We start from the raw sequence: 12,118 nt of genomic DNA, 5'->3' as shown, positions 1-12,118 counted from the left end.
TTGCCTGCAAAGTCTGCACACCCTATATCTTACAAACGTCTGGTGTCTGTGTGTGTCTGCAGTATTTAGTTTAAAAAAATGCCAGTGTTAGCCATCTTGAAAGGATTAAAGTAAATTCAATATTATTACATGATTGTTCTTATGCAAACATCGTAAGTCTTAGGTTATGAAAGCTTAAACTCAGGCCTAATTTACGCTTACTTCAAGACAGGAGTGTGACATATTCTGAAGGTCGACTTCGCCCTTTCGATGTGATATGGCTGACGCATTTATGTCACTCTCTGAATTAGAGCTGCTTGAACATACCACCCACCTATATGGCAATAGGCCAGTGGGAATGAGGTATGACAGTGTTTGGAAAAGCAGAGTGCCACAAATTTTTCCTTGAAGCCTCAATATTCTCATGTTCTGGCAAGCTACATGGTGGTTGGACAGCTATAGCCTGTAGTGTTGTCACAGTTTAGATTTTAAACATCAGAAAAGTGTTTATGATATGTAAAGATTCATTACCATGTACAAAGACCCTTTAAAAAAAACCTTACAATGCTGTGGTGTACACACTGGGGTGCAATCGCAACCATAAAACTAAAAGAGACAAAAATAAAATGAGTAGAGTTACTTCCTGAGTTTTTTATGATTGCTGCAATGGTCTGAGGTATGTTCGTGTATTTAGTACGGGCCTGCATGTATTTGCCTGTGCACACGTCTGTGGAGGTGGCAGGTATCAGGGAATCATAATAGGGGGCAGTTGTATGTTTTTCCCCTCATGGGGAATCAAGCAAAGGGAGACGGTTGTTAATTAACTCCATAGTCTGAAGGGAAAATGCGTTGGAGGCAGTGAAATGTAAAATGTAATTAAAAAAGAAAATGCAGCCTGTGTGATTTGTGTTTGTACTTTTGGTTCATGTCTGCGTGGGTGTGAATTTGCTTTCCGTGAACGTCAAAGTATGTTGTAGTGTGTTCTGTTGATAGGACTTAAACATCTTTCTCCGGTTTGTTGTTTCTTACTGTTGTTGACGTACCTTGCACCTTCTAGTTTTTGAAACATGTAGGAGCGGTACAATCAAAATATTATATACAGGTATATGGGTAGATGTGTACTGTATATAGGTGTCAGAAAGTAGGTATGCAGTAGCACTAAATTCTGGAAACATGGGTAGTTTGAGCTCATGCTGGGTAAAATATGTAGATATTTTGTCTTTCAGTCCCACTGGGATGGTTTGACGGGTCGACTGTCCTTCAACAAAACAACTGGTCTACGTACAGACTTTGACCTGGACATCATCAGTCTAAAGGAGGATGGACTTGAAAAGGTAACTATTGTTTAATGTAAATCCTTGTTAGATGAGGTGAAACATACAGCAATGTTTCACGGCAAGGAGTATATAAAATGTAGAATTTTCATCAAAAGAATATATAAAATTGCTCATTAAAATATATATATATATATATATGCATATTTCTGATTTTTTTAATGTTGAATACACGCACACTTGGCAATATCATTTACCTCCTAACAAGGAAGCAAATTGGCTGTTTCAACATAAGCATAAGTTAGTGGATCATAAAGCAAATTGGATTAGGGTACACATTAGGGTGTTAATTGCTGCCTCTCTTAATGATAATTTGAGGTGATGCCCAAAATGCTGTTTGGTGTTAATGAGCTGTATAAACATGTTTCACACAAAAAGGGGGTGTGGGGGACTAAAAGGTTCCTACTGTAGAACTTATTTTATTATACTGGAAGGCCTCTGGATTACAACAGCTATTCTCTACTAAAAGGCTTTCATACATTATGAATACATCAAATAGGGATAAGTCCCATTATGACTTCTTCAAGTACTCCCTAAAGGCTCAAGAATATATAATAGCAGGGGCTTTTCAGCTTGTAACTCCTCTGTTCCAGAATGAAGCTTGTAATACTGCAGCTTTGAAATGATTCTTCTTCCCTCTTTTATTGGCATCTTGTCCTGCATGTGGTCAATTAAGTTGAAGCGCAGTCATCTCCTAAAAGTATTTGATGCCATATTAGTGCATTCTCATTGTGCATCTGACAAATCCCACTCTAATGCATGCTAGGGTTGATCCGGCAGCATGCTGCAGATTGCTGGAATTTTTTTTTTCCCCTTGTATATCCGTGGAATCGGCTTTGACTGTTTGAGCCTATTAAGATGTGGACTTTTTTCTCAACTAATCCATTGTAATTGAATATTAGCCTAAGTTTGAGCTCACGCTGGAATTATGAACAGGTTCTCAGACTGCCACTTTCACTCAACACTGGCATGCTCAGGAGGGTGAAATAAATGTAATGCTCTCCGTGTGGATGCATGAGTAAATAACTTTTGAATCCAGTCTTTTGCTAATCATGTTTAATGAATTGAGCTAATTGTAATTGGGTACAATTAGAAAGAATTTTGCAAAGCGGAAAGCATTCAGATATTTTTAAATCTCTCTCCTGGAGTCCTGTTTGGTTGTGTGACAAGCTGTAACTAATGTGCTTTTCAAATTAGAGCATATGCCTTTATCTGGATTAGGCAGGGAGGACATTAACAAACATTTTTCATGCTTTTTTTCTGGGGTGGGGGTGGGGAGCAAGTTTTTAAATGGATCCACCTCAAGCACAAATCCCAGTGAATATTAAAAGCGCTGTCTCTAGTAATAGAGAAAGAGGGAAGAATGGGAGGAGGGTTTGGTGGAGAGCTCGATTTGCAAACAGAGATTGTTACCGACAGCCACAGGACTATTTGTGCTAATGATATGTTCCAGAGAGGGTCTCTACAATATGCAGAGTTTTTTTGCTTCAGGGCTTCATGCATGTATAACTCCTTTTATTTGTTCAAATCTCTTGGCTTATATGAGGCTGTACAGCAAAATTACTTTCACAATGCAGTCCTAATGGCATCCCCATTCTCCAACTTCATTTAAATTTACTGTGAGCTTGTTGTAATATTTGAAATATTCAATATTTCTATTGGTTTAATACACAGTCGTTTCTGTACACATGTTCATATTACATAGATTCTACATTTATATAAAAATGTTTTGATGTGATTTGATTTATCTGACTTATCGCATTGCAGTTCATTGTTCCAGTTTCTTTGATTTACCCATAATGCTTAATGCTTAACTAACCCCCTACTCCCCAAAATATACTGGCCTGCTGATAAAAGGTGACTCAGCCAATCATCTAATGCTGCCAGAGATGTGTTCAGCCTGGCACTAATGTGGGAGATGGTTGCCGGCAGAGTCTGCTAAGGTCATTGCTGATCAACAGAAAAAGAACACTTAGCTACACACTTTTCCTTTTGCACAGGTGGGGAAGTGGAGTGCGTCTGGAGGTCTTAACATCACAGAAGTGCCGAAGCGAAAAGGGATGAACATCACGGATTCTCTGGCTAACCGCTCCCTTGTCATCACCACCATCCTGGTAGGTCACCTGTGTTAGCCTGGCGTAAAATATGCCATACCCTTCATACCTTCCCAGTTGTCCGTCTTATAGATAACACATTGCAATCCAAGCCTTGCCATATATTTACTTCTTTTCATTCTGTTTGGTTCACTGCAGACTAGAATTCTTCAGGCGTGCTTTATACTGAATATACTGCACTATAAGGAAGAGAAGTGGCTGCTAGATACAGTAATATGTTGTACTGACAATTCTAAAAATAACACAAATACTGACACAAATCATAGATATGATAGTAGATATTTTTTTTTATAGCAAAAGCAACTACACAACACAGACCTGTCAGTTTTGAGAAGCCCTGGGGCAAAGAAAAAAAAGGAAACAAAAGAGTCAGTGCTACAATAAACTATTCCTGAGAATGCATTAATTACATGTTCAGATAGAAAGAACTTGGCAAGCCCTCCGCCAGATCCACATTACCTTCATTTGTACAGTATTGTAGATTCCCAGTGGTATGTACTTAACACTGTCACTGGCTGTTGGGGTCTTTGTATAGCTATCAGGAAGGTGCTTGCCCAGATGTTCGCCTGTACACCCCTTTGGGACAGCTACACAAGCTACAATGATAAACACTGTTATTAAGCCTATATTGGACTACAAAGCTATAATTATGAGAAGTGAGGTCAAGGTGGGATATAATTAATGCCTATCAGGTGGCATCTATGTTAATACTGTCTTATACAGGAGACATGAAACAAGGATTTTAGTGCTATACTAAAATATACTAGCACTAGTAGTTACAGACTCATTTCTGTGAGAGTGGTGTAGATTTTGGATTTTTTATCTGCACTTCATTTTCTTCTTAAAGAGTATTTCTAACATTTTCCAACATTTTCCTTAATTTGCTTTTTCTTTGGATATCATTTGTTTAAGATCATAAAACTGACTATTTTCAAATTGCCGAAGAGAGCTCCAGCTTTAATATCAATCTCACGTCTTAGTGTAATGGCATTGCATCAAACTGATTCCAGTGAAGCATGGAGAAGACGTCTGACAGCTTTATAGTGATAACTTCGTAGAAGAGATTAAGGCACTTAATGTGTTTTTCCCCTTACATTAATTGTTTGCACTCCATTGCCTGTAATGTCTCTGCGCAGGCCCACCTTCCTTCCCTTTCTGTTATGCACGCCCATGCTGCGATTGTGAGCATAGAACTGGTATAAACACTTTGCTTTGAGTTAAAACCTTGGGGAATAGCAAGAATTGGAAGGCTAGAAACAGATGGTAATGACTTTCTCCCTTAACATGCAAACTTTTTGATCAAGTTAATTGGACAACTTGAGCAAAGTTTGCTGCTAAGCACTTGCTCTCGGAATGCATTGTCATCAAGTATTCATAACTTATTATTTATTTAAAAGGTCATCCCGATTGTAATGTCCAAGTAGCTTCATATTTTGTAGACAAACAAAGATCTTGAGCATTTACTGAACACTTTTATGGGCATGTAAGTTTAACTAGGATGCGTAAAATAAATTATTGCCTGCTTGATACTCGGGTTGCTTTACACCTTCTTTTACAGACAACTGAACAGAATTATAAGTGTAAATTTTTATTTTTTATTTTTCCCACCCCTCATTTTCTCCTAAAATAACTTTCTGGGGGACTAAAAGAGTACTGTGACTTTTTTTTCCCTCCCCCTTCTTGACTACATCATTTTCTTTAGTGCTCTACCAGCTACAGCTGAGGGAAAAAATATAAAGAAAGGGGTCACCTTCGATAGAGAATCAATTACCCTATGTCTGAGCTCAGTTTGTAAATTATACATCTTGCTATTGGAGGCAGTAAATTGTATTACAGCTTTTGCATAAACACACCAACATGTTTTGAAATGCACAGTGAGATATGCTCGTCTATCTGGCAGAGAAATGGTAACAGGCACTAAATAAAGGAAATCATTTATGAGCGGTTCTGCGTTAGTCATTGTCACTGCAGGCATCAACTCAGTTGCTCTCCCTTGGAGGTTGGTGACAACTGATGAAGGCAACACAGTGGCTATGTTCCATTACACTGCTGCATTCTGTTCCTAATCAAGCTTTTATACAGCTTAAATTATGAGCATCCGGGCAGGATATTACAGGCCAGTAAAGAGTGTCAGCTACCTGACCATAAAATAAACGGTGCACCAGCTATATAGGTCAGTGAGTGGGAGACAGTAGGTTTAGCTATTTGAACACTAACTAAGCTCATTGGTAATATAAATATTCCTTCTGTGTGCATTGCCATCACTATAAGAATCACTAGATGCTGATATAAATACCTGCAATATAAATTTTTTACTTTACATTACCATCTTGTTTTAGCTCGGGTCCCGTTTCTTTAATACTTCAATGTAGGAACAACCTCAGCCTTCTTTCATATTTTACCACTGCCTATATCCACACTGTGTACTTGAATCTGCTGTCACTGCCTGTTAAATGCAACAGCGACTCGTCAGCTCAGATCACTTTGCTTCAATTAGGTTCATGTGCTGAAACAAATTGAAAAAGCTGACCTCACCATTGCTTTTCATTTGATCTTTTTGGTCTGAGCAGGAGGAGCCATATGTCATGCTTAAGAAATCTGACAAGGCGCTGGTTGGGAACGACCGTTTCGAAGGATTCTGCATCGACTTGCTAAAAGAGCTGGCCAACATCCTGGGCTTCACGTATGAGATCCGTCTGGTGCCTGATGGGAAATATGGCTCCCAGGATGACAAGGGCCTGTGGAACGGCATGATTAGGGAACTTATAGAACATGTAAGTTTTACTCCTTGTTGACGTCTTTTTTTGACCAGAAGCATTATATGCTCATATGTGCATAATAGATATATAGCTGTAATCTTTAAAAGACAAAACAAAGCAATAAAAAAAAAGATACGCCTACCAGAACCTCCAAAGCTTAAGACAAAATGAGGTATGTGTTTAATAGAAGCAAAAACAATCAAATTTGTAATTTTATAGTGGTTATGAACCAGACTATTTTTTATTTGTAGGGAGTTTTTAACAAGAAATCATTTTATTATCAAAGTGTAATGATTTAAACTTTGATTTATATGCTCCAAACAGTCTTTCGCATCATCATGCGCACTTACAAAAGCATGCCATTGAGCTGAATTACAGGTTATGTCCTCCATGTGGGCAGTGATATAGTTATGATTGAGTACAAGTCACAAGGAGCCTACAAAGCTGTCAGTTACATTTATGGCACAATTATGTCAAGGTTGCCTAAAAGTTACAAGTGTGTTGATGTCATTTAGTAAGACAGGCCATTTTGTTCAGCTGGATAAACCACAGATCTAGGATGAGCACGTAACGCTGCATAGATTCAGGGAAACACAATGGCAATCATCTTTCTGAGGGATAGCGACCAATCGTAGCTGTCTATGTCAAACTCAAAGCCTCAGTGGCCATGAAACTGCTTCGCATCGAAGCGATGGTGGCAATTCTCTGCTGGCATTTCATAAGTGTCCCTGTCAGTGCTCTCTCTTTGTCCTCAGCCCCATCGGGTCAGCGCTGTACTCAGCTGAAAACTTGTAATAGCTTAAGTGGCATTTAGTGCAGGGAATCGTATGGCAGGAGTCAATGGCTTGGTGCTGAAAGGGTTGGAAAAGGTGGGCTCCCACTGCAGCACTTTATTTCTCCGTCCAAGCTTTTTGCTAGATCCGTGTTGATAACAATAACCTTTAGAGGAACAAATAGATTACCAAAGGGAGAGACAGCTGGCACGAAAAGGAGATGCATGACTCCATCATTAAACAACACATACGTTATTGGTGCATTCTTTGGTTTCAAAGAGAGGACTCACAGGTGGCTACAGAGTCTGTTCATCTGCTTCCAGCCAAATAAAATAAAAATAAAAAAAAAACAGTGCAAAACTGTGGCATCTGGTGATTACGACCTTTGCACTCAGCTTAAATATGAACATAAGCTGTTGAACACACATAAACAGCAATGTAACACCATTTAGTCTATAGCTACAGAAAGTGAGAAATTCTTAAGTAACAGAGATTGGAAAAAGGAATAGATTTAAATGCTTTTATGATGCACACATATGGTCTATTTTAACCTTTTTATACCTATTGCTTTTGTAAATAGCAGCAGAAGAGGAGATTGGAATCTATACTGCTGGTTATTGCTTTTACTGCTTCTTATCACATGGCCAAGGATGCAAGACGATTTTTTTGTGGATTTTTAGTCAGTTCTATTTTGTGGTCTAGTGCTTTCCTTACTCCACTGGTATGGGATGATATGACCCTGAGATGATATGGGAGAACTGTAAGGATACAGATTTCTTCAAACTATACTGCAGCTGTATTTTTTCTTTGCTTTGGGTCAAACTGAGACATGCTGTGCAGAAAGTTTCTGTTTTTCTATACATGCATTGGAAGGAGGATATTTCTATAAAACAGATAACAACAAAGAATGTTTTCACCTCTTCTGTTTCTCTCTTAACAATGAGATACAGAAGGTAGCTGACATTTTTTATCTTTTCTCTGTGTATTTATAATTACTTTATGTTAGCCCCCCATTGCTTCCCCTCTTGTGATACAGATAGATAAGCTGTATAACAGTTTATTGCGGCTTAGCGAGATAGGGTCTTAGGTAGAAAGCAGGGAAAATAGTTGGTTTTGAGTGATAAAAATAGTCCTGAAGCACGAGACTTGTACTTTTACTGCTTTTGTTGCATTGTTGTATTTTGTCATGTTTCTCAGGTCTTTGTCTGAATTTCTACGAACATTATTGCTAAGGATTGTCTTATTGCATTGGAGTCACACTGGGTTAAATATGTACACTTGGGTTTTAAGGGGTATTTATTATTTTCTTCTTTTTTTTGGGTTGTATGGAAGCCCCAAACGCAATTTCATTGTTCTTGACAATGACAATAAATAAATAAATACTAAATACTAAATACTAAATACTATCAGCTTGCCCACTGTACCCTCAAATCATCACTGCATTGCATAATTGCACAATTGTCTGTTTAAGTGAACAAAATGCAAGTTTTAGTGTTAAATTCATTCATCCCTGTAGCTTACAGAGATTTTCACACTGATAGCTACATGTGGCAGAAATAGAATAAAACCCGTATATATTTTTTAGTATGAAAATGAAAGTCAGTTATGATTTACTCGCCACAGAATTGGAGACTTGAATGAGAAACTGCAGTGTTGCCAAGTGCAACGATTTAGCATTGTGTAACATGTAGCGCTTTATTTTCCTCTGTGCAGTCACAAAGCTCACTGCAGTGCCAAAGGGCATTGTTTAGAAGGTGCTAAATGATGCAACAGGCCTTGTTAAACTTGATTTAGTCACAATAGATGATCACTTTAATCATGCTGTGATGCAAATGTTAAAGGCGTCCTTAACACATCATTTGTTTCTGTCATGGCAATTAATCTTTGCTTCGACAGATATACACTGGAAGATTATAGTCAGCCCACTTCCTCTTTGTCTACATTGCTACACAGTTGATTAGATTTATTGCACAAGAAGTAGTTACCCTATTTTCAGTTAAACAGCACATTTTCCAAGGCCTCAAAAATCTTATGATCAGCATATGCTAGATGGACAGGTGTCATTTTGATTGCTAGTTATTTTTATCTTTAGTTTTGTATTTATTTATTTATTTTTTATGTGAGACAGCAGCGTGATATGGTGGTGACAGTGACAGACCCATAGCTGCAAGGACAAAAGTTCAGCTGCCACAACAGCAAAAACATGTCCCGCCTGCCAAGGCACCCTTGAGTAAATCACAGTTACACGCCACGACACTCTGAACCTTCAGCTGATGCAAAGTGACAGTTTCTTGATTACACCATCCCTGCCTCATAATTAACCCTTTGTATATTTCGAGACTACATTGTATAGTATAAGAGGTACATCTATGCTCATGTGCTTTGTATGTATTTCACTGTGCATTTATTTTCCACTAGCGGTTTTTTAAATGCATGTAAAAGTGGCTAGGCATACCGTATGTGTTATCTTCCCTCAGCATTCCTATATCAGAAATTGCCGCCTGTTATCTTCAGTAACCATTGCATAGTTCAGAGGAGGGGGTTTCTGCAATTAGAACCCACTCTACTGAAGCAACACACAGTATGCACTTCTATCAGCTCTAAATATTTCATAAAAGGCAGAGATGCACCAGCTGTGAAATTCAGAGCCCATATTGATAGTCACGTTTGAAAAAAAACCAAACAAACAGTTTGACCAGAAGCAGACATGGATCTATTTATTTTTCTCACTTTTTCCATGCACTGGAAACAAAGAAAACTTCCTGATGAACATAAATCAACTTTTTTTAAAACCCATTCAGCTTTACGCACTATCTTTAAAAATACAGTGAGCGTGAAATTGATGTGACACAAGAGATAAACATCAGCCACTGCCATCAGAAAACATCATTTTGTTTGCAGATAGGCTGGTGGCAGCTAACAAGGACGTTTGCTGCAACCAATTATCAGTGCATCCGTAATTAAGAAAAAAAAAAAAAAGGTCAACATGGCAGCAACATATGTCCATCCTATGCAATCCTTATAACCCACTATAAAATGCAGATATTTGGTACTAAAAACTACATCCAAGTGTTTCATCAAGAAATAAAATGTTGGTTGTTCAGTTATTACTAGTTAATGACCTTTTAGTGTGCTATATTTATTCATTTGCAAAATACCGGTAATAAATAGCTACAGACTAAGACTGTTATGCACTCTGCGTTCTGTGTACATTCAGTGGGCTGTAAACATGTAGATCATGATGGTTGTAACTTTATGAATCCTCGAGGCTGTTAGGTACAGAACACCACGACGCCCACCATCTGCAAACCAAGATAACACCAAGCCATGTGGCACATAGCAGGGCACTATCAGGTTATCTTGCTTGTGCCCAGTTTGTGTTGGTAAGCACAAAGCAGAACAAGGACAGGCGGCATGTATATTAGCCCTCCATAGGGATCTGTGGAATCGCATGCTGGCTGACTTTGGTTCAAGGCAGTAGAGAAGAGAGGGAGCAGTGTGTGATCTACAAATTTGAATAGTTTAAGAGAAACAGCCGATACACAGCATGATGCGCTGGTTTTCCCATTTTTCTGTCTCTTCAGAAAACGCCACTGTGCATTTAACTACCATGGCGTGGACTGCAGGAGTATGTAATCCGCAGTGCCACATGCAAAGGGAAAATGTTGTCATTCGAACCTTTATTTACTGCGATGTGGTAGTTATCATACGAATCTGATAGAAGAGCTGCCTAGGACACAGAGAAAATGTAATTCATGTTGAGAACAGCCCCAAGATCCTTAGAGGACAACTTGGAATAAAAGTTGTTTTATGGTATCAACTATCAGCAAACATACCACAGAGTATGCTATATAATAGATGAGTTCCAAGAACAGAGAAGTCGAATGGGTGAATCATTTGGGTAATTTTCATTTCATTAGGTTTGCGTAGGTTTAGCAGGTTTAATTCACATAGGACTAGGTCTTGAAGTTTTGCATAAAGTTCCAAAGCAAACACGAGACCTAATTTTATTTTTAAAAAGCTGTACGGTGAACTGATGTATGAGCAAACTCTGGTTCTCTCCCACTGCTCACTATGTAGAAAGTAAAGAAAGCCTCCCCTTGTGAGCTGTGTCGTTTCTTGGAGGAAAGAGGTATTCGAGCGTGAACTAAGCAGCTGGTTTCATTAACCTCCTGTCCAGCCATGGTGCAGGGGAGCAGTGGGGGCTGTCAATACAAATGGTAACATCCAGAATATGTAGTCATACACATATAATAGGTGAATGCACCTCATCCCGACATGTTCAGCCTTGTTCACTGCATAAAGCCTCATAAATGGGACCCCATTTCATCTATTGGGAAAATGTGTCTACTTTGATATAACTTGATAACTTGATATAGTCAATAAATATCTATATAAATGTTGTGTTTTTTCCCCCTAATACAGAGAGCAGACTTGGCAGTCGCTCCTCTCACCATCACTTATGTACGTGAAAAATTCATCGACTTCTCCAAGCCTTTCATGAGCATGGGCATCAGCATTTTGTATCGCAAACCCAATACTACCAACAATGGCTTCTTCTCCTTCCTGAACCCCATGACTCCCGACATATGGGTCTACATCCTCCTGGCCTACCTGGGTGTTAGCTGTGTCCTTTTTGTCATTGCCAGGTAAGTGCAAAAGTTACATGCTATTTCTCTGTGAGGTCTTCCAGTAGACATAGTAATTTACTCTATCATCACAGACTGGGGTTCGAGTACCCAAGCCAGTTCATCATACTGCGTTAGTTGCTGGGTAGTGATCAAGGCAGTTTTGTCTGCATGGGCTCTCTTCAGCGCAGCAGTTGGGGAGGAATACAAAAACCTCCAGTTGAGTTGCAAAGTCCTATTCAGAGGGCAATTTCTTGTTTCCTGTGTGCTGTCTTTGGAATTGGCAAAGCATCTTGAACTAACCCTTCAAAAAGTACTCATTTCGCCTCGAGCTAAAATAAGAAAAAATATATATAATTGTCATATTCAGCCATGCAAAAAGAAAAGAATATATACACCTGATGTAAAATTGCATCAGAGTAGGCTATTTATAGTTGATCACCAGCATTCACATATATTATAAATAATGAACTTCCAGGCTGGTACAAGTCAGTCACAGTTTTAATGGAGGGAGATTATCTGTTTGATTGG

At 38.7% G+C, this 12,118-nt stretch overlaps 1 protein-coding gene across 1 annotated transcript in view; it reads left to right on the top strand.

Annotated features, from left to right (window-relative positions):
* The window catches only part of grik3 (glutamate ionotropic receptor kainate type subunit 3), a 94,640-nt gene that overhangs the window by 68,547 nt on the left and 13,975 nt on the right, over positions 1–12,118 (top strand). The window contains exons 8-11 of the mRNA XM_085365373.1: positions 1,206–1,313; positions 3,314–3,427; positions 5,998–6,201; positions 11,385–11,608. Of these exons, the coding sequence (XP_085221499.1) occupies positions 1,206–1,313; positions 3,314–3,427; positions 5,998–6,201; positions 11,385–11,608 (650 nt within the window). The remainder of the gene's footprint in view (positions 1–1,205; positions 1,314–3,313; positions 3,428–5,997; positions 6,202–11,384; positions 11,609–12,118) is intronic.

This window comes from Diplotaxodon limnothrissa, linkage group LG11, assembly GCF_057381915.1.
Source record: "Diplotaxodon limnothrissa isolate DT_005_m linkage group LG11, D_limnothrissa_male_GT1.1, whole genome shotgun sequence".
Taxonomy (NCBI): Eukaryota; Metazoa; Chordata; class Actinopteri; order Cichliformes; family Cichlidae; genus Diplotaxodon; species Diplotaxodon limnothrissa.
Note: the sequence above shows the minus strand (reverse complement) of the source record. Positions and strands in the feature narration are given on the sequence as shown.